At 44.0% G+C, this 26,600-nt stretch overlaps 2 protein-coding genes across 7 annotated transcripts in view; one reads left to right on the top strand and one right to left on the bottom strand.

Moving 5' to 3' along the window:
- Window positions 1–1,394: 1,394 nt before the first annotated feature.
- The window catches only part of MOB3B (MOB kinase activator 3B), a 256,664-nt gene continuing 231,458 nt past the window's right edge, over window positions 1,395–26,600 (top strand). Inside the window, exon 1 of one of the 5 annotated variants that reach the window (XM_082467617.1) lies at window positions 1,395–4,131. The gene's annotated coding sequence lies outside the window, so the exon portion shown is untranslated. The remainder of the gene's footprint in view (window positions 4,132–26,600) is intronic. The other 4 variants (XM_082467618.1, XM_082467615.1, XM_082467616.1 and 1 more) reach the window with 4 other exon arrangements.
- IFNK (interferon kappa) overlaps window positions 8,326–26,600 on the bottom strand; it is a 219,328-nt gene continuing 201,053 nt past the window's right edge. Inside the window, exon 2 of one of the 2 annotated variants that reach the window (XM_082467641.1) lies at window positions 8,326–25,368. In XM_082467641.1, the coding sequence (XP_082323767.1) occupies window positions 8,848–9,474 (627 nt within the window). In that variant the 5' untranslated portion in view covers window positions 9,475–25,368 and the 3' untranslated portion in view covers window positions 8,326–8,847. The remainder of the gene's footprint in view (window positions 25,369–26,600) is intronic. The other variant, XM_082467642.1, reaches the window with a different exon arrangement.

Genomic DNA, 26,600 nt, shown 5'->3' with positions numbered 1-26,600 from the left:
AAGAGTGGCCCCTGCTCGCCGCAACTAGAGAAAGCCCTCGCACAGACACGAAGACCCAACACAGCCAAAAATAAAAATAATAAATAAATAATAAATAAATTTAAAAAAAAAAGAAGAAGATAATCCTGGATTACCTGGATGGGTTCAGTGTCATTTCCCCATAAGTAGAAGAAAGGAAGCAGAAAGACGAGAGTGATGCCATATGAGAAGGATTTGACCTGCCCGTGCTGGTTTTGAAGATGGAGAAGAGAGACTATGAGCCAAGGAATGCGGGTGGCCTCTAGAAGCTAGTAAAAACAAGGAAACTGATTTTCCCCTATAGATTTAAAAGAGGATTGCAGCCCTGCTGTCACCTTGATTTTAGCCCAGTGAGACCTAAGTTTGGACTTCTAAGTTCCAGAACTGTAAGATAAATTTGTATTATTTTAAGCCACCAAGTTTGTGGTAATTAGTTACAGCAGCCATAGAAAATGAAAACAGGCAGTGTATATATTGTACATCACATGGCGATAAATTCTATGGAGAAAATTCGAGCGGGGAATGTGGAGAGAGAGTGTTGGGGGTGGCAGTTGATTGTAATTTTAAATAGAGCAGAAAGGGGGGCCCTCTGGTGACTTCTGGTCAAGACCTGAAGGAAGTGAGGTAGTAAGCCGTGAAGTTTCTGAGTAACGAGTGTTCCTGGAAGAAGGCACAGCAAGTATAAAGGTAGGAGCTTACCTGGCATTTGTGGGAATCAAAGAGAGCAGTGTGGATGGAGTGGAATTTGTGATGGGGAAGGTAATGGGAGACAAAGTCAGAGATAAAGGAGTGCTTCTTTGTGCTGCTTTTACTCTGAGTAAGAAAGGAAGGCCCAGGAGGATTTTGAGTAGCAGAGTGACGAAATGCAACATACATTTTAAGGGAATTACACTGGCGGCTGTATTGAGAATAAAACAAACACAGGGCAGGGAGGAAGCACGGGGACCAGGTAGGAAGCTATTGCAGTGTTCCAGGCTGCTTGCATTTGTGGCTGGACCAGGGTGGTAACTGTGGAGGTGGTGGACGGAGGTCTGCTTCTGGATATCTTTTTTTTTTTAAATTATTTATTTATTTTTGGCTGTGTTGGGTCTTAGTTGCTGCGCGTGGTGAGCGCAGCAACTAAGAGTAGGGGCTACTCTAGTTGCGGCGAGTAGGGGCTACTCTTCATTGCGGTGCACGGGCTTCTCATTGAGGTGGCTTCTCTTATTGTGGAGCACGGGCTCTAGGCGCTCGGGCTTCAGTAGTTGTGGCACGTGGGCTCAGTAGTTGTGGCTCACGGGCTCTAGAGCGCAGGCTCAGTAGTTGTGGCGCACGGGCTTAGCTGCTCTGCGGCATGTGGGATCTTCCCGGACCAGGGCTTGAACACATGCCCCCTGCATTGGCAGGCGGATTCTTAATCACTGCGCCACCAGGGAAGCCCCTGGATATCTTTTGAAGATAAAACCAATGAGTTTTTCTGATAGATTAGAGGTGGAATAGAAAAGGAGAAAAGTCAAAGAAGATTCCGCGGGGCCTTAAGCAACTGAAAGGTTGGACTGGCCCTTCCCTGAGTTGGGGGAAGACAGCAGTGTGAGCAAATCTGACAGGGAGGATCCGTTCAGTGAGGGTGAACTTTTGATATCTGACTCCTCCCCCTCCCCCATTCTTTTCCGTCAGAGTACTTTTCCAAACAAGCAAAGACACATACACATAAGGAATGATAGCCAGTGGGAAACAATATCTACTTCAAATCATGATGGGGCCAGTTTGCTGTACAATACAGGGCTCTGATAAAAGCCAGATTGGAGAAGAGATATAGCCCAAGATGCTATAGATTGAATGTTTGTGTCCCCCCAAACACAATTCATATGTTGAATTCTAACCCCCAAGGTGATGGTATTGGGAGGTGGGGCCTTTGGGAGGTGATTAGGTCACAAGGGCAGAGCCTTTATGAATGGGATTAGTGCCCTTATAAAAGAGGCCTGGGAAAACTTCCTTGCCCCTTTCTGCCACGTGAAGACACAGAGAAAAGATGTCTATGAGGAAACGGCCCATCATCAAACATTGAATCTGCCAGTGCCCTGATCTTGGACTTCCTAGCCTCTAGAACTGTGAGAAGTAATTTCTATTTATAAGCCACCCAGCCTATGGCATTTTGTTTCAGTAGCCTGAATAGACTAAGAAACAGGACCAAAGAAGGCTTGACTTTAAAATGCTGGCCCTTCAGAGCAGATTCTGAAGGTTGAGCCATCTTCTTCCAGCCACCAGGTCACAGGCAGGGAAGCCAGATCAAGGGTGGGTGAGAGATAGGATGTGATTCATTAGATTGACCCCACTCACTGGTGAAAGTTATCGAGGAAATAATGAAGGCTTCCTCCCAACCACCAGGTTCACCATTTCTCCCCAGTGAAGGGGCCACTAAGGGGATGAAGTGGGATGAAACTTCTCTTTTCCCTACAGGCAAGGCTGAAACCCAACGAGAGAGGCAGAGACCCTTCCATTAATGCTTATTGATTAGAATCCAATGCCTTCTTTGCCCTGCACATGCCCTGCTCATCTGCGCGCTGGAGCTTGAACCCTATCTTCGAGGGTAGAAGTTGGATCTCAATGTTCTACTTTAATTTCTGAGACAGGAAGCCTTATTTTTCCTCTCTTCTTGACAGAACAGAAAAGACCATGTAATGAGAATTCTTGGGCAGGCAACAGCCTCTTCCCAATGAGGGACAAGTGAGTAAGAGAGAAGGACTATTAAAGGTAAACTAGAGTAATTAAGAGACACTTCTACCCTAATTGTTATGGATGATGAAGAGCTGTCTGATTGCCATGGGGCCCAAGGACAAAAGGAACTTGAAAGCAGTGAATGGGGTTTGAGACAATTTGGAAACGAGACTGCATGACTCAACAATGAATGGAAACATTGCTTAGTGGCTGGGTTTTTGTATCTGACCATTTTTTCTTCTCTTGTTTGAGTTTTATATTCACAATATTCATTATCTTTGCATTGCCAAATGACACAGAATTAAATCATTTAATCCAGGGTTGATATCATTAGACCATGACTATTTATTAAATATTTCTTATAATATCAGAATTGACTTGATATTGCAAAGGATGAGTGTGGTTTTAGAGGGTCTCACTTGGTAGTTGTGGAAACAACTTTTGGGGGAGGGATGTTTTCTCTGTGTATTCTAGTTTCCACTCAATATATTTCCATACTTCTTTAAAGTGTGTAGTAAGAACTGTAAAATGCAATACCTAGTCATTTGGTACTTCTTAATCAATGTGCACTAAGATGCTATAGTACGGGGAACTAAAAGATGTGGAAGACTCATTCTTTTCCTCAGGAAGCTTATATTTAATGACTACTACAATGAACTAGGAATACTTTCTATGTTTAGTTTACCCTTTACTACCACCCTGCAAGGTAGATACTACAAGGTAGTAGTAGACCAAGATCACACAAATAGAAAGTGGCAGGCTGTGGGTTGGGCTTCAAAGTCCATGCTCTTTCCATTACTCCCAGCTTGCTCTAGCAAATTTGCTAGAATCTCAAAGTATTTTCCAATGATTAATGCTCTCCTCAGTCGGGCAGTTCACAGCATTTTTCAACAAGTCAGAAAATCCTGGAGAAGGTTGAGCAATTACCCCCTCTCTAGGTGCCTTGGATGTGGCCATGGTGGACCCAGAACGCATCCTTTCTGATCTGATATCCAATTCCCCGCCCTGGCCACAGGGTCAATGTCTTTTCCGCAAGGCTGGGAGCCCTGCTCAGACTGTCCATTCCCCAGCTCTTTCCGGAGGGAAGATGACCCAAAGGTGACCTGACGTTCCTTTCCGACGGAGCTGCCATTCCGCGGGCGGCCGCCAGGGGGTCCCCGCACGCGCCTCCGCATGGTAGACGCGCGCCGGGTGCCGGTGGGGGCCGCTTTGGAGCGGCGGCGTCTGCAGCTGGAGTCCCGCGCTCGCTCGCCCGCGCGCTCGTTGAGACCGCGCGCGCTGGCCCGGGAGCCCCTCGCTGGATCCGCGAGCGTTGCCCCTCCTGCCCCGAGCTCATCCTCTTCCTCTCGCGCCGCCTGCAGCTGCCCCGGCGCGGGGAGCCGACAGGGCCCCGGGGCTGAAGGTAGAAACCCCACGGTGAGTGAGAGCTCGCGTCAAGCGGGGGGAGGTGGCGCAGCCCGCGGCCGCTCGCGCCGGGTCGCGCTCAGGAGAGTAGAGGTGCGGGGTGCACCTGGGGGCGGGTGCAACAGGAGGGCGGGAGGCGGCGGACCCCGTTTCCCCGCCCGCCCTTCGCTGGCTTCCGGGGCTGGAATCCGCGTCAGACCCCTGCCCGCGTCTTGGCTTCTGGCCGGCTCCTCCCGCGCCCTTCCCGGGCGTGAACGAGAGTCCACCCCGGGCTCCGGGGCCTTGATTTTAAAAGGTCTGTCGAAAATATCGATCTTCCTTCGGGTTACAAGTGTGTCCCCGAATCCATCCCGGGTTGCAGATGACTGCAGGGTCCGTGCTGGGCAGTGGGTGGCGGGAAGACAAACTTTTACAAAAGTGCGCCTGGGCAGGGGGACCACGTTTAGGGCGTCTTGATATTGAAGGAAGAGGCTCGGCTCGGGACTGCGAAGGGGAACTCCGCTCCGTCGGCGAGGTCGCCCCGGGGACTGTGGATGCTTCTTGGAGGGAGAGGGTGTGAAAAGGACGTACAAATCCTGCCGAACCCCTGGGCCAACAACTGTCAAATATCTGGAATCGCAGCCCCTCCCTTTCCCTGCACTGAGGAAGAAGGTGGAAACCCTTCAACTTTCCTTTAATTGCCCCCTCCCTGCCTTTGGACCCCTCTGGAAGGGTAAAGGGCCGACTCCCGGCGCCTGGCAAGTAAGTACCAGAGACCCCAAACTCCTCAAGATCCCCCTTCACCCACCTTCCTGACCCCCTCCCAGACGTCCTCCCCGCAGGGACCACGCGACAGAGCCGATTGAGATCGTGGCGAATAGCCTTTTGTTTCTCCGCGTTTCCCCTATTGTTTGCCTCTCTCACATCTGGCGGGGCTCGGGAGACAAGGAAGCCCCTCGGGTCCTCCTCCCCCGGCCTCCACACCAGCTACCCGGCCAGCTCGCTCCCGGGAGCCCGCCTGGGGAAGGAGAGGAGCCCGACCCCAGCGGGGCCGCCCCACCCGGGCCTTGCGGTTAGAGGGCGGAGGGAAAGTTGTTCCTTCCCCGCCTCCTCGGGTGCCTGTGGCCCCGGGCGCATTTCTCAGGTCTTATCCCCAGCGCGCCGAAGAGCGCAGGTCGAGATGGGTGCCTCTTTCGGCAGAGAGTGGAAGCGAGGTTCCGCCCCAATCCGGGGTGTCCTTTGGTGGGTTCCAGTGGATTCCGATCTCCGCCTAAAGGCGTGTGGCCTGCCCGCTGCCAGGCGGCGGGACGGGATCAGGGCATGTCTGGTAGGCAGACAGCTCTAAGGCTCTGAGGTCTGCGAGTTTCCAGGGGTCGAAGGGCAGGCGAGTCGCCTTAAAGAGAATGGAGATATGCAAATAACCTAGGAAGCCTCGAGACTTTTTCTAGAAACAGGAGTGAAGTGGCTCCCTCCAGAATGAACCTGGAGTTCTGTCTTCGCATAGGGCTCCAAGTGTAAAGTCCCGGCCCCCTCTCGGCATTTAGGAAAAACGGACCCGGAGAACCCAGCGCAGACGCTGCCAGGGCCGAGTTCAGGGTACCCAGGCCCTGTGAATAGATGTCTGGGGACAGAGTTCCCCTGTGAGTGCGCCTGTGAGATTATAGTGGCCCTGTTTCTCTGCCTTTCCTATCAAGTTGTTTGCTTACACATGATGCTTATTCTTAGTGACTGTGGATTATTAAAGAACTAGGACTTAACACCTGAAACTAATATAATATTGTAAATCAACTATACCTCGGGGGCGGGGGGGGGCGGGGTGGCGGGGTGGCGGGGGGTGGCGGGGGGTGGCGGGGGGGCGGGGGAAGAACTAGGGCCGAAGCACAGTAGCCACTCTGAGAGGGCAGGGCCCCCAGCTTGTGCCCCTAGAGTCGCTTAGACTGAGAGGAGACTGTCTGTACACCTGTTGGAATCTATACCTGCACATAGTCTTACATATACTGGGGTTGTCAGCTTTTTCTGTGTGACTGACACCCAATCAGTCCCCTTCCAAGGAGACTCAACTACACTCTTTTTTTATCCTCCACAATTTGATCCCTGCCCCAAGACAGGGGAGGGAGGAAGCTTCCATCTGAACACTCGTGACTGATGTACCCACTCAAGCATTTTAAGTAGAAACTGTGCACTGGCCTCTGCCCAGTTCCAGAAGTTTTCCCTTTCCTGGACTTAGAACTTTTGAGCTTCCATTTAATAAAGAAGAACAAAGGAGACTAAGTCAGGAGAGTGGACACATAGAGCACTTTCTCCAGTGATTTCTGAATATTACCAGTGGGACCAACAAAAGAAAGAAAGCAAAATCTTTGAAGCACCTGAAGGCACTTTACAAAGATTTCATTACGAAAATGATCCCCAAGGAAGGATTCCTTTGAAATTAGCAGCAGCAGCAGCAGGAGAAAAACAAGAAGGACCTGAGTTGCTCAAGAAGTGTCTAAAGGCATCATTAACGAAGTGAAAGGGCAGTGTCTGTCCCAGTCTACTCCAGTAAGGAAAACAGGGTAATTGCAGTGAAAGATAAGCTTGTACAGTTTCTTTAATTTTAGAATTAAAAGAAAACCCTTCCCAGCATTGTAGAAAAAAACAGAAAATACAGAGAGGTGAAAATTAAAACAGGAAGGAGGGATATTATAAACAAGGCTCCATTAAACAGTCTTATCCAGGTATTTCCTTGGAATAAATTTCTGGAGATAGGATAGCCAGGTCTAAGGAGTTAATGTACTTTTTAAGGATATTTAAAATGCCATATTGTCCCGTAGGAAACTTGTGCCAGTTTAGCCTCTCCCCATCAATACATAGGAGTTTTTTTTTCCCCTATACCCAACTGAGAGTCTATATTATCACTCTTTTTTATCTCTGCCAGACTGGTGGGAGGGGAGTATCTTATTGTCTTCTTTTGAATTTCTTTAATCATAAATGAGATCAAACATTTTTTCACATTGCCTGTTAGTATTTCTTTGTGATGGTGCCAGTTTGTGTCCTTACCTATTTTTCAGTGAGAGTGTTCTCCTTTTTCTGACTAGTGGTGCTCTTAATAAAAACATCCTGTTCTGACTTCTGCCCCTGCCAGTACAATCGGACAATCTTTATTGACTTGAAGCGTCAATTCTCTTCCTTCTTGCATTGAAAACATTTAGCAAGACTGCAACCATCACTTGCTGAAGTCACTGACACGGTCCCAGTAGAGTTACAAGGGAGACCATGCAAAGGCATTATTAGAGAAATTCATGGAAAATATTAAGTGTGTACTTTCTGCTCAGTAGCTTGCATGCCCTAACTCCTTTATAGCTTGTAATGCTTTTTTAAAATTTAGAACTACTACTGATGAGTTTTTTCTAAATGGATTGTACTAACTCATTTTATTGTCTGATCCTTCCACTGATAACCCGTATACCATGATCCACAACTAGTTCTTGTGCTGTTAAACATTTCTTCTAACTTTTGGACTGAATTTGCCTCAATTTTATCACAAGACTTTCTCAGTTTGACTACATTGTCGGAGCCCTGTACTTGGATGAATCTTGAATCTAAACAGTTTAGCAGCGTGCTGTTAAAGTAATAGCAGGAGAAGCCTTCCAAGAGCTGAACCGGGTACATTTCACCCTCTTTGATGCATTTGGGTAGCCACAATCTCTGTGAATTCTTGCTTGAAGGTAGATGGTTCTGAAATGGGGTAGGGGAGAGAGAGGAAGAGAAGATTCATTTCAGCTAGAAGATGAATTAACACAGATGAAGGACCACACAAGAAAATTGAAGTAAATAATCTGGGTAATCTAGGTACAAAATAACTTTCAAAAAGATAAAGTCTATTAAAGTGTCATGTATTATTAAATTTATTTAACAAATAGAAAGTGGCTTTCTAATTGGGAAAATCCAGTCTGAAATTCTTCCATAGTCTGACTGTAGGCATTTCATTTCAGGCACAAAACAAACAAACAAAAAACAATGAAAGGCAGATATTAAACTTTTCTGCAGCATTTTCCATGCCTTTAGATGTAAAAATCACACAGTATGCATTAGGAATGAACAGTGCTCTCTGCATTAAATCATAGGCATCTAATTCAACCATCCAATGTCACCATGGATCTTCACTCTCTTAAACTAATAAAATACCAAGCCACAAACTTTTTTGTATCATTTTAACCAAACCAAGTTGAGAAGCAAATGGGCCAGAAATTTCATTTTTTTTTTTACAGTAGGGAGACAGGAAGGGTTTTAACTCTATGGGAGCGTGTATAAGCTCTTTTAAACATGCTGAACTTTCCTAGAATAAACAACCTTGGCAACAAGAGGATTAAGTCATTGAGGTGTAACATTTTGCAATATTCTCTGATCCGTGTCCTCTAGCCATTGTTTTGGTGGAGTTCAAAGGTGAGTGATAGAGCAAAGCACGTACGAAAGAGCGAAAGGAAAGAGGAACAGAAAGTAGAAGGTGGAGGGGGAATCCTCCTCTAAAACTGTCTTCAGGACTTCCTAACAAGACTCTTGGTCACCCAGGAGGTGGTTGGCATCACTTTTCTTTAGACAGGTGCATGTGGCTGCCAAACTTCAGAAACGGTGAACATTACCTAAACCACCACCAATCCAACCGAGGGGAGCCTTGGCGTAGCACAGTAATCCTTAAACAGAAGATGAAGGAGGAAGAGAGGGAAAAGGAGATTTGGGAGAGAAATGGAATTTGAATTCTAAGATTATACCTCATTTCCTCCTGAGTAGTGCTGTGAATTTATGGAAGAAGTAGAAGCATCTTCTGATTTCCACTCGGACGATCTCCCAGGCACAGTGACTGTATTTCTTATCTTTGAGGAACCTGTCTATCCTGTTGAAATATCTCCTCAGCTCTAGGTTGCTCAGCTGGGGGACCGGAGCTCCTGACTGTGTCCACTCATCCTCTGCCATCTCTCTCATGTCTTCGTTTTCCTCCTCCTCTTCTTCCAAGCATTGTTCCAGGTATTGCAGCTGTTGATCAAGTCCGATTTGGACTTGTCTCAGGTGTTTCTCCTCCCAAGTGGATTTGAAGGTGTCTTGAATGAAGATGTGGAAGGCCTGTCTGGACATTTCATAGAAGGCCTCCTTGATGTCCCTCGTCAGAGGCTGGGTGTGTGAGAGGATCTCTTGGGGCAACTCAAAAGCCTTGCTTTCCCTTAGACACTCTATAGGAAACGACTTGCTCATCCTGCTCAGAAGGCTCAGGTTTTGCCAGGTGACTCTCCTCAGGTGAACATCCAGCAAGCTACAGTCCAGAGAGAGGATGCCGGTGACGAACAGACCCACGAGGCACACTGGCCACGTACACTTTCGAATCACATCAGGCTCGGCGCTCATTTTTTTTCCTCGCCCCCTTAGCTGAAAAATCCACAAGACTCAAGGTTGACAGTGAGTGAGGTTTTAGGTCTTAAGTATTACTTCGTGTGCCTTTTATACACCTGGGTATCTTCAGTGGGGAGGAGTTTTCTCATTCGTCATTTTATGGTACTCACGGTTTCGGCCCCTTTGCCTCTGAGGCTTTTCTGACTTTGGCTGACTACATTGACTTTGGGAATGCAATCTTGGTTGTTTTTTTTTTTTTTCAGAGAAGTGAGCAAAGCATTACCATTGTGTTATCTTAGGTGCCTGGATGATCCATCCCAGTACTATAGACTCATCGGAACAAGGCTGATGCAGACTGTTTCAGAAAGCACTGAAAACTGGGACTCTACACACCTGCTCACCTAACACTATTACACAAGAGAGAGCAATCCTCCAAGGAAATATTTGTACCTGACCCTGTAGCCGAACATCTTGTCTCATTGAGTTAATCATAGACGTTGACAAAATAACTATGATTATTTGATTGCAAGACCACTAGAACATAAAATAGGTTAGGTTGTTTGCAATCTTGATAAATTAAGCTTTTTAAAAAGTAATTAATTAATTAATTTTAATTTTTGGCCACGTTGGATCTTCGTTGCAGTGCCTGGGCTTCTCCTTGCGGTGGCTTCTCTTGTTGCGGGGCACGGACTCTTGGCGCCTGGGCTTCAGTAGTTGTGGCACGTGGGCTCAGTAGTTGTGGCTCGCGGGCTCTAGAGCACAGGCTCAGTAGTTGTGGCGCATGGGCTTAGTTGCTCCGCAGCATGTGGGATCTTCCTGGACCAGGGCTCGAACCCCTGTCCCCTGCATTGGCAGGCGGATTCTTATCCCCTGCGCTACCAGGGAAGTCCTTAAGTTAAGCTTCTATGTTTGGATATTTTCTCTTTTTATTTGATTTTTCTGGGCCTCAAAAAAGATGAAAAACAGAGTGGGTCGTTGAGCATGGCACTTATCACAGAACAGACTAGGCCAGCTTAGTTTTCTGTTGCCATTAGGAAATGTTGAAACTCTCCAACTATCCTTTCCTTTAGTTAAACCTGAACCAGTGCTTACCACCCCCGCATAGCATTTTGTATGATCTGATCTCTTTCTTAGAAGTCCTCCAGAGGGTTGTATATCAGGGAATATTTTTCTGCCTCATTAACTTCTCTCTTGTAGTGTCATGCATTTTTTTTTTTTAACTTTTAGATATGGTTTAGACAGTATTTTAAAACTTTAACTTAGCTGTCTTTCCTTCTGGTTTAGAGGTTCTGCGTGCTGTAAAGTTTTTTTTGTTTGTTCCTGTTTGTTTTTGAGGAGGTATATGAGTAGGTGATCACCCATTTTAGCCAAGCTAATTCACACCTGGATCAGTATTACTGTGGTAATAATGGCTGTCCACCACTTATGGTTTTCACCCTGTTTGACCAGATAACCTTCTTCCGGTTTTGGTCAAAGAACATTTCTTTCTCCAGGAATGTGAAATGGGATGTCATTAAATAAGGCTAGCTTTAGTTACCACCTTAAAAAAAGAAATTCATTAATTTTCAATAAAATCATTTTAGAATGGTAAGCAACCACCGTTCCATAAATATGGCAGACTTGGACTGCAAAATTGCTTAAAATGTTTGTGTCTAAATTAGCTGGCTACACCAAAGGCTAATTGTAGACAAGTGAGACATCTTAAAATCCTGGCTTTTTGGACTGGTTTACTATGAGAAGAAAACCTACTACATAATGTTACTCTATGTGCTCTCTCTGTATAAATTCTGATTTCACAGAGATATTTTGTGGGATGACTAACTTAGAAAAATAATTAGGAAAATGGGCCCTTTTACACAGGAATATAAATTGACACAAACTTCCTGGAGAGCAAGGTGGTGCTATGTATCAAAAGCCTTAAAAATGTACATAATCTTTGACTCAGCAATTCTCCCTCTAGGAGTTTATCTCCAAGAAATAATGATGGATGTCTTTTAAGGACTTAGCTGTCAGGAAGTTCATCACAGCAAAAAACTGAAAACAATTTAAATGTTCAGCAGTAGGTACTTGGTTAAGTAAACCATCCGTAGAAAACGTCTGTGCAAGCATTAAAAATTATGTTGTGGGAATATATTTGGTTACTTGGATGGATACACTTTGTAGCTTAAAAACAAGCTTACGTGGTAGTATATAGAGTCTGATTTGTTAAATATAAACATATGCATATATGTACAGAAGAAATCTAGAAGTATATATGCTACAAATATTGGGTCATTATCTCTGACTAGAAAAATAATGGGTGATTTTTAGTTTTGTATTTTTATTTACCTAGATTTTTTAAGTTTTCTATAGGCAGCAAGTATTTCTTATTTAATAAGGCAAACTATTTTTCAAACAAAATCTATTGAAAAAAAGATATATTATACATCTGCAATAGGATCAATACTACTTTATTTATGCAAACATTTCCGTTCTAGGGTACTTTAAAAAGGAGATGTGAATTTTCTCTGAGATTCAGTTCTAATTCAGTTGATATGAATAATACAGACTATGTGGGAGTTCAGTGTAGTATTGTTACAACTTTGCATATAAAAAATATAGGTTTATGTATATATATATATAAAATACATATATTTATTATTGCACAAACGTACACACACAGAGTTTATAAAATGCAAATCTCTTCTGAGGGCCAGACCTTCTTACATACCCCACTTAACTTCTTATACCTAAAGCTTTTTGAATTGTCGCAGTTAGAACTGCTTGTTCCTCTTTGGGCTTCTACAGTGCTTTGTCCTAATTCTGGCTTTGTAAAGTAAATAATTGTGTAAGTGTTGATCTCCCAATTTTGTGTGCCCCCCATCTCCACCCACCCAGGGTGCTTAGCATAGTTTGTGCTTGAGACGGTTCAAACGTACTAACCAAGCTAAGAGATTGTTCAGTTGACCTTCTGTGCTAAGAGGTTCTGCCCGTGGGTGATGGAGGTGGCTGGAGATTTGGCTGTTGTCAACCGTCTTGAAGGTCCCTGTATTTTCTGCCATGTACAGTTTTGTCATCTTATCCCCCTCACCCCATATTCCCTCCCTCTATTGTCATTCCATATTGTATCCTCATTTATTCAAAGCTGTATTTTTAGCATCTACCACATGCCAATCCCTGGGCTAGGCCTTGAAGAAGGAGGGATAAGGTATAGTCCATGATCTCAAGGAGTCCGTGGTTGAAGAAGTAGGTATGTTCTGAGTGTTTTAGGTACAGGAGTAATTCATAGGTCCTCCCTATAGCGTGTACCTCATTCCTCATGTACAATATTCATGACAAAAAAGGAAAGATGATTGACAGGCCTGCTGTCCCCTCTCCCATCATTAGAATTGCTTGATGTAGCAAACAACCATATGGAAGACGCATGCAGTATTTGGAATGCACCTATACTAAAAATCATTAATTTTTTAATCTAAAATTCCAATTTAATGGGGCGTCCCGTATTTTATCTGGCAACCATATCCACCATGCCAGCTCCCATTGAGCTCTTAGAGCAGAACTCAGACATGAAGGCCTCTGCAGGGAGCTTTTCCTCTGCTAGCTGTCCGCCTTACGCAGAGGGGCATTCGATTGTGTTTCTTTGTGCTGGTTTGACTTGTGCACACATCCCTAACAACTGTGCACAGTCCGAAGACGGTACCTGCCACACTAAGACAGAATAGCACACACACGCACTCTCACACATAATTGCTGTGATCAGAAGCATTATTGCATGATCAGTATTGGTCATGCCTCTGTTCTGTAAAAGCCACGCCATCTGACTCTATCTCAAAATATAATTAGAAAGGTGAAAAGAATGGCAGTGTAAGCAATCGTTTTTATTCCAGAATTTGTCTGTCACAACTGCCCAGTCTGAAACTGTGGGCTGTATTTTCACATGCTAACATTGTTCCATGGTACCTGCTCTCATTTCTCTCGATCATTTCTATGTGGTCAGACTTTCCTCAGGGGGAAAGCGGATTAGCAGGGGCTGCCCTGTTGTCAGTGGGACTGTGTGAATTTGACATGTGGATGACCTGGTTAACAGTAATGGGCAAGACACAATTTGTTTGACAAAATGGAGATGAGACATTTCAGTCTAGACAAGATAGCCGTGACTCAGCTCACAGGCATTTGGCATCGTATGGCTAAGATTGATAGCTCTCCGTGAAAAGGCAAGTTTTGAACCAGGGTGAGAGTAACATGTTGATCATCCATGTGACTCAGTGCATGAAAGTCAGTCATTCTGTTTGTGGGGTCAGAAGATGATTGAGCCCAGTAAGGAGCTCAGAGATGGGAAGCCTTGTGTCCATACCTGTCAGTGCTTTCCGTATGGCGTGCAGACAGCGGTCACCACAAAGTCATGTGCAGCTCATTTAGCCCAGACCAACCCTGAAGCTCTAATAACTGGGTGTTTCACTTATTCCCACTGCCTCCCATATTGGGGTCCCCTCTCCCCTGGTCCTCTAGTCCCTTTCTTGGTTGTTCTTCTCTTAATGACGTAACTGACATAGAAATTTAGAGTGACTACACAAGTAATACGTGGATATGTGTCCATATGGTAAAAATCTAAACATTTCAGATAAAGTGAAAGCTTTGCTTGCCAGCTCTGCCTCCTGTCATGCCTCTCTCCTCCCCTGCAGTAACTACAGTTATCAGTTTGGTATGTCCTTACTTGATATCTGTCTCCCCACTAAACACTAAGTTCCGTGAGCGCATGTCCAACAACTGGCTTGTTCGCTGCTCATTCTTGAATGCCCACAGGCCCACAGAGATGCAGAGACACCTGGACCACTTCCATGGGTGATACATGGCATGGGAGTAGGGGGACTTGTATGTATTTTTTAAAAATTGCCGAAACAGGTTTATAAAAATTGTGATATGCTTTGAAGTTCAAGCCTGGAAGTGTATTCCTGTGACTGTATATATGATATCATTTGGATATCATTTTTAAAATCTATGTTATAAACCCTTTGTGAATGTGAAGCCCAGGATAAATGGCTCATCAGACCTGGATCAGACAGATCCAGGTGCCTTTCACAGCACCCTGCACATAGTAGGTGCTCAGTAATTATTTGTTGGATGATCAAGGGAAGATAATGAAGCCATGTCTCAATGACAGGGAAGTTATTTGGTGGTTTAGTTCTTCTGGTGTAGAGATACGGGGAGGACAAATTCAGGTGCTGGGGAGACTTGAGAAGTTCACAGAGTGGTAGATGGCAGCTCAAGCATTTGTTCAGTGTCCCCTCCTACTTCCATTGCTTTTGTCTTTGGATTCCCCGAGGCTGGTTAGGTCATGAGCACCATCGTACCTCTACTCTGGTGGTATCACATAGTTCTAGTTGGTTTTTAAAAAATATTTATTTATTTATTTATTTTGACTGTGCTGGGTCTTAGTTGCGGCACGCGGGATCTTTGTTGCGGCATATTTAGTTGCGGCATGAGGACTTCCTGGTTATGGCATGAGTGTGGGATATAGTTCGCTGACCAGGGATCGAACCTGGGCCCCCTGCACTGGGAGCGTGGAGTCTTACCCACTGGACCGCCAGGGAAGTCCCAGTTCTGTGTTGTTTGGTTAACTCATACATCCTCTCCTCCAGACAAGAAGTGTGTCTTACTCAGTTTTGTATGCTTGGCACCTCTTACATAAAGACATCAAATGTTTGTTGAATAAAAGACTGCCATGTGATTTTTTTTTATGGTTCTCAAGTTTGGGTATTAACCTGTGCTGAAAAAACTGAGAGCTTCCAAAATCATCCCTCCCCCCCCCCCCCCGAATATTGCCACTTCTCTGTATTAATTGCTCCTGGTAACTGTCATTTTATATCACCCTTTTGGAGACTCAGTGGACAGACTTACTCCTGGTTCGCTTTTATAGCCCAGCTTCAGATTATGCACATAGTAACTTCCTACACAGGAATAATTTTAGCTTTTAGAAAATGACCCCAGATAAAAAAAGATTTAACGTGGTGGAATAAGTATGTAAGTAAATAAATATGCACCACCAGTAAAACCTACCCTCAGTTTGGGGTTTATCAGAACAGCTTCCATCTGAATCCTGTTCCACTGTTGTTTCTCTTGGTCCGTTTGAACCCTAGTGGGGCTTTCACTTCTGAGTTGGTGGTAAGCATTTCAGATGAGAGAGGTCACCTATCAGAATAACCCTCCCTTTTACCCACTGAGTAGATGTGGATTTCTTCCCAGGCCATATCTGAGTGTGCCTGTAGTCCGGAAGAACAACGAGAGTGGAGTGAGTGATGGACAGAGATGTCCTCTTGTCTTGGATAAATATTTTAAAAGGAATTGCTGTGGCAGAGATGAGGACAGTGGCTTCTTTTAATAACTATCAGTTTGAATATGGTCATAAGGTTTCCTGACATTTATGAAGAACAAAGAAAGGTATTATTATGGAAAAATTTAAGTGGGCTTTTCTTTTTCTTTTTTAAATTTTTATTATTTATTTGGTTGCGCCGGGGCTTAGTTGCGGCAGGTGGGCTCCTTAGTTGCAGCTCACCAGCTCCTTAGTTGCAGCATGTGGGCTCCTTAGTTGCGGCATGCATGTGGGATGTAGTTCCCTGAACAGGGATCAAACCCAGGCCCTGCACTGGGAGTGCGGAGTCTTATCCACTGCGCCACCAGGGAAGTGCCGAGTGGGCTTTGCTTTGACTGACAGAAGATTCACATGCCCCAAATTTTAGGGTCTTTTTTTTTTTTTTTTTTTTGGTCTGAGAAATGCCTGGGTTTGAGGATAGTGTCTGGAATAATCTACTGGAGCTATGGGCAGTGGGGAGGGGCCTCTTTTCTTCCTGACAACACCCTTGCCCCTAGGTAGCCTGTGAAGTGCAAACTCTATATCATAGAATGTAGGGTTGGAAGGACACTGAGAGATAGACTCTTGAGGTCAGAGGGGTAAAGTGACTTGCCCAAGGTCAGAGTGGTACTTGGGGGCAAAGTCAGGCTGAGACCCAGGTCCTCTGGCCTCAAGGCCATCACTGCAAGTCTTTCATCGGTAAGCAGAGAACTCCCTTCTCTCTGCTTCCACTGAGAGGAGCTGCCCTCCGGCTGCCAGGAGAAAGGGGATTCTGGAGGCTTTCTCTGCTTTGAAGTCAGACAAGGATGCTATAACTCAGGCTCTTTCTGGTACTTCACAAGGGCTTTTCGGCTCTATGAGGGAGGCATTAGTTAGCAAAGCAGGAAACCCTGAGTTGTCTGACACCCCTAATATTTCTACAAAGTTCCTTAGAATTCTACAAATAAAGACTGTTAGGCTTCCCAGATTCCTAGGTCAGTTCAGGACTAAAGTGGTTGCCCTAGAGAAACCTGGAATGGGTTTCCTGAGAGGTTTCCCCCATGTCTGAAATTTATTTCTGGACTCATTTACGTATTTTCTTTGTTTTCCATCATATCTCCAGTGCTTAGCACATAGCATATGCTTAATAAATATTTATTGAACAATTAAGTATGTGTGTCACTATTTTATCTTATGAGTATACTGTATGAGATCGGTTCAATAACTCTACCTCTTGGTAGAACTGTGTAACTTTGAGCAAGTCATTTAAACTTCCTGAACTTCATATGTAAATAGGGATAATAAGGGTACCTACCTCAAAGGGTGGTTGTGGAGATGTAAATTGCTAATAACAGTGCCTGGTACATAGTAAGCAGTCAGTATGATAGTTAACATCATTATCATCATCTTCATCATTATCTGTTGCCTAGAGTGTAAAGACAATGCTAAATTCCAGGAGTACAGGAGTAGAAAAGACATATATAGTCCCTGTCCTTGCAGAGACTCCTGGAGGCAGTGATACCTGAGCTGAGTCTTTTTTAAAGCTTACTTTATTGAACTATAGTTGATTTACAATGTTGTGTTAATTTCTACTGTACAGCAAAGTGCTTCAATTATACATACATATATATATATATAGGCATTCTTTTTCATATTCTTTTCCATAATGGTTTATAATAGGATATTGAATATAGTTCCCTGTGCTATACAGTAGGACCTTGCTGTTCTGAGCTGAGTCTTGAAGGGCAAAAGCTGGTGGGAGTTTGAATTAGCATGGTGATAGTTGGTATGGAGAAGAAGAGAATTATCTAGGAGGTAAGATTGGCAGGTCTTGGTGATTGATTTGGAGTGGGAGGGTGAGAAAGAGGAAATAGACCAGGGTGAAGCCCCATTTTTTTAGCTAGGTATACAGTGGTACCACCAACTAAGAGGTAGCATATGGGAGAAAGAGCAGGCTTGGGGGGGAACAACTGGTGGGTTCTGTTATAGATGGGTTACTTTGAGTTGTCTATGGGATAGCCAAGTGGAGATGTCCATTCGGCAGTTGGATATATGGGTCTGGATGAGGGCTGGAGACTGATCCAGGTGGGAGAGAGAGATTTGAAAGTATCACTAGAAGCTGTGGGTGATAATTAAGACCATAAGGATCAATGGGTCTGTCCGTCTAAAGAAGACATGTAGAGTGCAAAAAGAAGTGTGAGCCAATTTCAGAACCCTAGGAATAGCCTGCATTTAAAGAGTGGGCAGTGGAAGGAGAAACTGAAGAGGATGGTCACAGAGGCATGAGGAGAATGAGGATGGAGTACGTTGACTCTTTATCTGCCTCTCTGCCTAGATAACTCCTCATAATCCTTCTCAACACAGCTCTCTAAGACAGCCATTCTCAACTCAACTCTATTTGCCATCATTAATCTAGACCTAACCCCATCTTATAGATGAGATACTTGAAGCTCAGAGAGGGGAATTAATTCATTTAAGCCTAAAATCAAAGCCTCTCCCTCCCCCTTTCCCTCCTTTGTTCTTTTCTAGCATATGCCCCCATGGAACACGCCAGGTGTGTATCTGTGAGTTCTTGGCAGATGTCAACTGGATTGAAAGTTGGCTTGGTTATTTCACTTCTGCCATTTGGGGCTACAGGAGCTGGAGAATGTATTAGTTTCCTAGGACTGCTGTAGTAAATTTCCATGAACAACGTGGCTGGGACTTCCCTGGCAGTCCAGTGGTTAAGACTCCGCACTTCCACTGCAAGGGGCACGGGTTGGATCCCTGGTCAGGGAACTAAGATCCCACGTGCTGCGCGGCGTGGCCAAAAAAACCCCCCAAACAAACAAACGAAACAACAACGTGGCTTACAACAACAGAAATTTATTCTCTAATAGTTCTGGAGTCTAGAGGTCCAAGATCAAAGTGTCATCAGGGCCGGGTTCCCTCAAAACATTCTAGGGACAAATCTTTACCTGCTTCTTCTAGCTTCTGGTTATTGCTGGAAATCCTTGGTGTTCCATGTCTTGGAGACGCATCACTCCAGTCTCTGCCTCCATAGTCCCATGACATTCGCCATGTTTTTATCTGTCCCTGTGTCTTCCAGACGTTGCCTTTAGGTATTCTTTGGTAACAGTCTGCATAGTTATTAATAATAATAAAGGAAACTATTTATGTAGCAGTTACTAAGTACCAACTCTTTATATAAATTATCTTTAATTCTCATAGCCACTACACAATGTAGGTGTTATTACCCTTATTTTAAAGAGGAGGAAATGGAAGCTTGGAAGTATTAGATGACTTGCCTGAGATCACATATCTAGAAATCCACAGAATTAGGTTTCAAACCCAGGCCTGTCTGAGGCCACATTGTATTTTTACAAGGTCTAGGGTTGTAAAAGTTTTGGTGTAAAATCCACTGTGTGTATGTATTTCATTCCCACAAGGATTTGAAGCAGCTTATAAATATATATAATACAAGAGAATAAAAATGGTTAAAGAAATTAGAGTTGAGAGAAAACAAGATGAAGTCAGGGGTACAGTCTGAACATAAGCATGCTTGTCTAGTGTCATTATGGCAGAGAGTTGCAAATCTGTCCCTGGGCTTTCTAGAAGCAAAGGGGAAAGAAGACCTGTTAAAGTAACCACAGTATCCAAAAGATAAAACAAACTAGCAAAAAAGCTAAATCCTCAGTAGAAGCAAAGCTTTTCTTGGCACTGAGTCCTGGGGGGAAGTTGTCCTGCAGGCCTTCTGGAAGAGAGTGCTGTGGGACATCCTGGGCAAAGACCCCAGCAACTTCCTTACAGGAGTGACCATCACCACCATCACCACCACGTGTATTGCAGGGCTGAGTCTTGTAACCTCCCTCCGTGTAGGCAGATGTCACATTGCCAGGGCACAGTCCTTGCAGGCATTCTGCAGGGGCTTGTTGACTTTTCTTATGTTGAGCTGCAGAAGGAGTTCATTAGTTCTGGATTGGGACAGTGTTTCTTCATCAGGGCTCAAAGGGGGGAAAAGGGTAGTCACACATGTTGGCATTCTCAGGGTGTTCAGTGTGGAGAGACTGCCCTGACATTTCCAGAGTCCCTGCCCAGATCCAATCCTGCATTTCCTATTATATGTACAGAGGAACTTTGGGGAAAACTATTTGCAGGCCTGACTCTCCTCCATTTAGTCAGAACTGGGAAAACAAGCTATTTTGTCAGATTGACCCAGTGCCATAAACAAAAGTGAAGTGTGCGCTGGACTTCCACATGGTCGTGGGCTTGATTTGCTGTACTCCTCTAAGGGCGGTCGTCCTGGATATGGGAATCCAAGGACGACCGCATTTTACTCTGCATTGTGGGGACTTTTTTCTCTCCTGAAAGAGCTTCTTCGTAAGTTGGATAGCTTAAAATTCAAAGTGAAGACAGCCTTGTGTCCCCAAATATTATAGATAATTAAATGTTAAGACATCTTCTTGGGACTATTAATTTTGCAAACTCTAGCATTTTTATTTAAGAAAAGAACTCACATATGGGTGGCCTCCGAGCTAAAACTTTGTATTTCCAGGAGTGATGCAGTTAAGAGAGCAGAAATTGGCATTGCCCTATACCCATCCCCATTGGGATAGTGCAGTAACACTCATTGCCAAATGTGATAAAACAGTTTCTCATGAATGGTCCATGGGACAAAGAATGCTGTAATTATCTATTGCCTATAATTTCATCCATCCATCCATTCATCCACCCATCCATCTATTCATCTCTGAGGATATGATGCCTGAAACAAGACCGTAAAAAAGAAAAAGAGGTGAAGCAGTTCATGTCCTCATGGAGTGTCCAGATTTTCAGACAATAAAGAATAAAATTTCAGGGTGTTATAAGTGTTATGAAGGAAATAACCAGGGCAAGAGGGTAATTGGGGAGGTGATGGCTGAATTGAGACTTGAAGGATGAGGAAAAATCAGCAATGTAAAGAGCTGGAGGGGAGAGCATTTCAGGCAGTGAGAACAGGAGGTTCAAAAGTTCTCATGGGGAAGAGCTTGGGATATTCAAGGAACACAAAGGAGACTGGTTGTGTTGGAGTGAAGGGAGTGGGGAGGTTGGTCCTAGGATATGTTGGGATTGGGTAGGGCATGGCAGGCCATGATGGAGTTCCAATTTTATTCTAAGACTAGTGAAGACACATGTCAGAATTTTAAGCAAGAGAGTGGTGTCATATGACTTGTGCTTTAAAGAGATCACTTTGGGGCCTCCTTGTTGGGAGCAGTTTGGAGAAGGGGCAAGAATGGAAGCAGGGAACCCAGGTGGAGGGTGGATATTTTAGCAGTCTGGGTGAGAGTTGTGGTGGCCTAATAAAGGTAGAAGCAGTGGAGATGGAGAGAAAAGATGATTTGAGAGAAGCTGCTTATGATGTATTTGGGTCCAGGCTAACATCTGTGATCACCAAAGGCCATTTTCCAGAAATGCCATTATAAGGTCTTTACTGAAATAACATGGTAGTTTTTTGATAACCCGTAAGTAATCTCATTTGGCATTACATCTTTAACTGGATGGCCTTAAACTAGGGTAAGTCCCTTATACTTCGGACAACAAAATAAATAATTTACTTAATTAGACCTGGGTTGGGATTGAAGCTTGAATTTCGCAGGTTTAGCTTGAGGCTTAAGTTTCTGAGTGTCCCTTGATACACAAAACAAATACATATCCCTGTACGTTTTAACATTTTTAGATAAAATCATGTGTTTCATGATCAAGTTAAATCATGGATTACTATCTATAGTCAAATCATAATGGAATATAATCAATATAATCATACAATTCTGAAGTTAAGAAAGAGATTCTAATCTGTTATTTACTAAATATAGATGAAAGCCCGTAGCTAACAACTCCAATTCTCTCCAATTTGGTTTCTCTAAAAAGTCTCAGAAATGTCTAATTGTCAGAAATGCCAGTCCATACTAATGCTCTGACACAGACTATACTCCCATGAAACACAGGTGTTTGATAGGCTGGGTCAAGATGTTCTCATCACTAAAGTCAAGCAATGACAGATTTTTCTTGTGTCACAGAAACATTTTTTTTTTTTTTAAGATTTATTATTTATTTATTTTTGGCTGCATCGGGTCTTAGTCGCGGCAGGCAGGGTCTTCATTGCAGCACGCGGGATCTTCGTTGCGGCATGAAGGATCTTTTGTTGCGGTGCTCGGGCTTCTGTCTAGTTGTGGCGTGCGGGTTTTCTCTTCTCTAGTTGAGGCACGCAGGCTCCAGGGCACGTGGGCTCTGCAGTTTGCCGCACGCAGGCTCTAGTTGAGGCGTGCAGGCTCAGTAGTTGTGGTGCGAGGGCTTAGTTGCCATGTGGCATGCGGGATCTTAGTTCCCTGACCAGGGATCGAACCTGCGTCCCCTGAATTGTAAGGCAGATTCTTTACCACTGGACCACCAGGGAAGTCCCTTTCAAGGTTTTCAACAACATTTTTCTTAAACTTTTGGCACCTCTGATGGTTAACCTGGAGTAGAAGCTAGGCTACAATGTTATCTTAGTTCTAGATTACTTAGTTATTTTATGAGCTAGTGTCTGATTTGGCACATAAGGATTAGATTCATTGTTTTACAAATAATTTATCAGTATTTCATAATATTGCAAAAAATCCTAGGACTTCCAGATGCTCCAGAGACCAGCTACTGTAATAAACACATCCAAAAACATAGAATGGCTCAAACATGGTAGGAGTATTTCTCACTCATGTAAAGTTTGGAACAGAGGTACTTGAGCTGTGGTTGGCTTTTTTCCAAGCAGTGATCAGGCACCAGACTCCTTCCATCTTGTGGATCTGCCATCTTCCATGTGGCTTCCAAGGTTTCAGAGCTTATCTTCATCAAGCTGGAGCAAAATGGCAAGAGCTGGAAGGATATGCATGGGAGTGTTGTACGGGTTAGGCTTGGAGAGGCATACATCACTTCCAGTCACATCCCATTGGCAGGAACTTAGTCACAGCTAAGTGCAAGGGATACCGGGAAATTCAGTCTAGCCATGTGCCCAGGAAGAAGAGGGACTACTTTGATGAACAGCTCGCCCGTCTCTGCCATGCTCCTGATCCATTTGGAGAAAGTCTAGCAATCAGAATGTGTTGGCACTGGTATGAGTTGGCTTGGGGATTGGGCTGGTATGATGGGACACATTGTAGAGACCCAGTAAAGATTTTTTAAAAATCCATTTGAAGAGAATTGGAACTGTCAGCCACAGGCAGCTTTCTAGTGAGACTATTTATTTATTTTCTGAAGAGTAGAAGAAGAAGTACTGTTGAATAGAAGATTTTCATTTTTTCCCCTAAGGCTTATACAAAGAAGAAAAAAAATGATTAATTTGTGTCTTTAAACAAAGCATGCTTTCCTTACAAGAAATCTATTTTGGTAGAAAGATACTGTCATTTGCTTTTTTTGAAAAAAAAGCAGGGCTTCCCTGGTGGTGAGGTGATTAAGAATCTGCCTGCCAGTGCAGGGGACATGGGTTCGAGCCCTGGTCCAGGAAGATCCCACATGCCGCGGAGCAACTAAGCCTGTGTGCCACAACTACCGAGCCTGCACAGCTAGAGCCCGTGCTCTGCAACAAGAGAAGCCACTGCAATGAGAAGCCCATGCACCACAACGAAGAGTAGCCCCCGCTTGCCTCAACTAGAGAAAGCCCGCACACAGCAACGAAGACCCAATGCAGCCAAAAATAAAAAATAAAATAAAAAAAAAAAGCAGATGGAGCTTATTTCCCATGGGGGCCAACATGTAGAAGACAATCCTTCAGTACTATCCACAGCTAACACTACACTGGGCATTAACCATTCATCAAGCATAGTATTACCGAGTTTGCATACATTATTTCATTTTAACACCAAAAGAATCCAGCAGGATCCCATTTTATAGTTTTGAGGAACCCAGGCTGCAAAAAGTTACATAATTGGCAAAGGCCACACAAAACTAAGGTCTGCCTGATTTTCTGTTAGACTGTATTCAAGTGAAAATAAGTGTCTTGAGTATATCATGTTTTTCTTTCTTTCTTTTTTTAAATAGAGAAGAAAATTTGTCATAGCCTTAATGTCTCAAAGGCTTCTTTGAGAAAAGACTTTGCAAGGCTCCTGGCTTCTGACAAAATAAGCCGAACACACTCAGGTCCCTTTTCCTGCCTGTGGAGGGCAAGACCTTTTCCCTCTCCACGTGGTCAGTTTAGATTCTGGATGCTGTTTATGAGTCCCTGCAGCTTGACTGGACGTGGGAGACCAGGCAAATATGATTCTAGGGTGTGGCTGGAATGCACTTCTGGCTTCTGTGGCAGAGGGAGGGAAAAGCGCTGCTGGCCCTGTGAGAAGGGGCGAGAGCTGGGGCCCGCCAGGGTCTCCGCAGAGAAGCAGACTATGAGGAGCATCCTGGGGCTACACCAAGCAAGCTTGGCTCCCACCTCAAATCAGCTAGGGGGATCCTGTTGCAGAGACAGGCTCTGCGTCGTCGGCCCAGAGCATCCTGCTGTTAGAAGAGGGGCTAGAGCAATCTCAACACAGCATCTTCAGGTGCAGAAAGTACTCAAATCTGTTTTCCCAAAGTTGGTTCCATGAAATACTAATTTTGCAAGAAGTTCTGTGAAAGAAGCTTTTTGTGGTTCAAGAAATTTAGGAAACTTTGTATGTTCAATAGACTCACAGTGTACATTAGCATATTAAAAGCCTCTAAATTCTTACAGCAAGACACCTATTAAGCTTGTTTAACCCATGGTATAACAAACTTATTTGACCACGTACTTAAAAAAAAAAAATCACACTTATTAATATCCTGAGCAGCCAGTGTTTAGGGGAATGTACTTTGTGATCTAAATGGGGCCTAAAAAGAAGATAATACTAGAAAATACGTAAATCTAATGCCCAAATTCCAGTGGAACATCGTATCTGTGGAGGATTATAAGATTACTCTTTTATTAGGCAACATAGGCAGTGACAATGATCGCATCGTAACCCCAGTGGTTTCTTTGGTTTTAAACAGAAGAGGAGTATGAAAAACTCATATCTTTTATATTGTAAAATGCCTTTTGCCCCTCTTTTTTTGTTTTCTTCTCCCTTTTCTTTTTCTATTACTACATAAACTTCTTGCTGTCATCAAGTAAGTCACTTGAAATTGTCATGCTTATTCTTTTCAAAAGATGTGTTAAATTCCCATTGAAGGGAGGATAAAGGTATTAATAAAGTACGTATTGTCACTAAAAGGTGTTTCATAAATTTATTGGGCTGATAATTTTATTTGATGTTTCTTTAAATTGGAGGAACTTGAAATGTATCCTCCCTTCCTTCCTGTCTGCCTGTCTGTAGCAAATATATATTGATATTAAGGCTTGGCATTAGAACTACAAAACTCAATATCTCTTAGTGTGCGTGTATATGTATTTTTAATTGGATGAATAAATGTATCTTTTATGTGAATAATGAACATTAAGAAAACTAAAGGGCTTCCCTGGTGGCGCAGTGGTTGGGAATCCGCCTGCCAATGCAGGGGACACAGGTTCGAGCCCTGGTCCAGGAAGATCCCACACGTCGCAGAGCAACTAAGCCCGTGCGCCACAACTACTGAGCCTGCGCTCTAGAGCCTGCGAGCCACAACTACTGAGCCCACGTGCCACAACTACTGAAGCCTGCACACCTAGAGCCTGTGCTCTGCAACAAGAGAAGCCACCGCAATGAGAAGCCCGTGCACCACAATGAAGAGTAGGCCCCGCTCACTGCAACCAGAGAAAAGCCCGCGCAGAGCAACGAAGACCCAACACAGCCAAAAATAAAATAAATAAAAATTAAAAAAGAAAAAAAGAAAACTAAAGACATTTGTATTAGTCACTTGAAAGTTTTGATTGTGTAGACTTAGATTTTTAAAAAAAATTTTTTTAACTTTATTTTTTTATACAGCAGGTTCTTATTAGTTATCCATTTTATACATATTAGTGTATATATGTCAATCCCAGTCTCCCGATTCATCCCACCACCACCACCGCCCCTTCCACTTTCCCCCCATTGGTGTCCATATGTTTGTTCTGTGTAGATTTAGATTGTGTGACATGGTATACTGGAGAGGTGCAGATAAGTACCATATGTACCACCACTCTTGTCATGATGCCATGGCAGACATCACTAACAGATCACAGCACTCATTCTTGCTAAGTCCAGACCTGACTTTCTTCATGTAACAGAGAGGCAGGCACTACAGAGCAACTGGGACTGGAGCTGTTTGCTTTCCTTGGAGTGGTGGATGGGTTAGAGTTTTAGGAGACCTTGGTTCTGTTCTAATGAGTTGTTTGACCTTGAGAAACAGTCTTGGTGGGCCCCATTTTCAATTTCCTCATATATTTAGACCAGGTGGTTTACTATATAGGTTTTTAAAAGTTTTTTAAATATACATATATTTATTTATTTTATTTATTTATTTGTTTGTTTGTTTGTTTATTTATTTATTTATGGCTGTGTTGGGTCTTCGTTGCTGCGCATTGGCTTTCTCTAGTTGTGGTGAGCAGGGGCTACTCTTCGTTGCGGTGCACGGGCTTCTCATTGTGGCGGCTTCTCTTGTTGCGGAGCATGGGCTCTAGGCGTGTGGGCTTCAGTAGTTGCAGCACGCCAGCTCAGTAGTTGTGGCTTGTGGACTCTAGTGCACAGGCTCAGTAGTTGTGGCACACGGGCTTAGTTGCTCCGCGGCATGTGGGATCTTCCCAGACCAGGGCTCAAACCTGTGTCCCCTGCATTGGCAGGCAGATTCTTAACCACTGTGCCATACTGTATGGTTTTAAGATTTATATTAGTATTATTCCTCTGCCTACAAAGAACTATCCTGGTGGCAAATTCAATTTAAA

This window comes from Balaenoptera physalus (genome assembly GCF_965194825.1).
Source record: "Balaenoptera physalus genome assembly, chromosome: 7".
Lineage (NCBI taxonomy): Eukaryota > Metazoa > Chordata > Mammalia > Artiodactyla > Balaenopteridae > Balaenoptera > Balaenoptera physalus.
The sequence above is the reverse complement of the archived record's forward strand: the minus strand, read 5'-3'. Positions and strand labels throughout refer to the sequence as shown.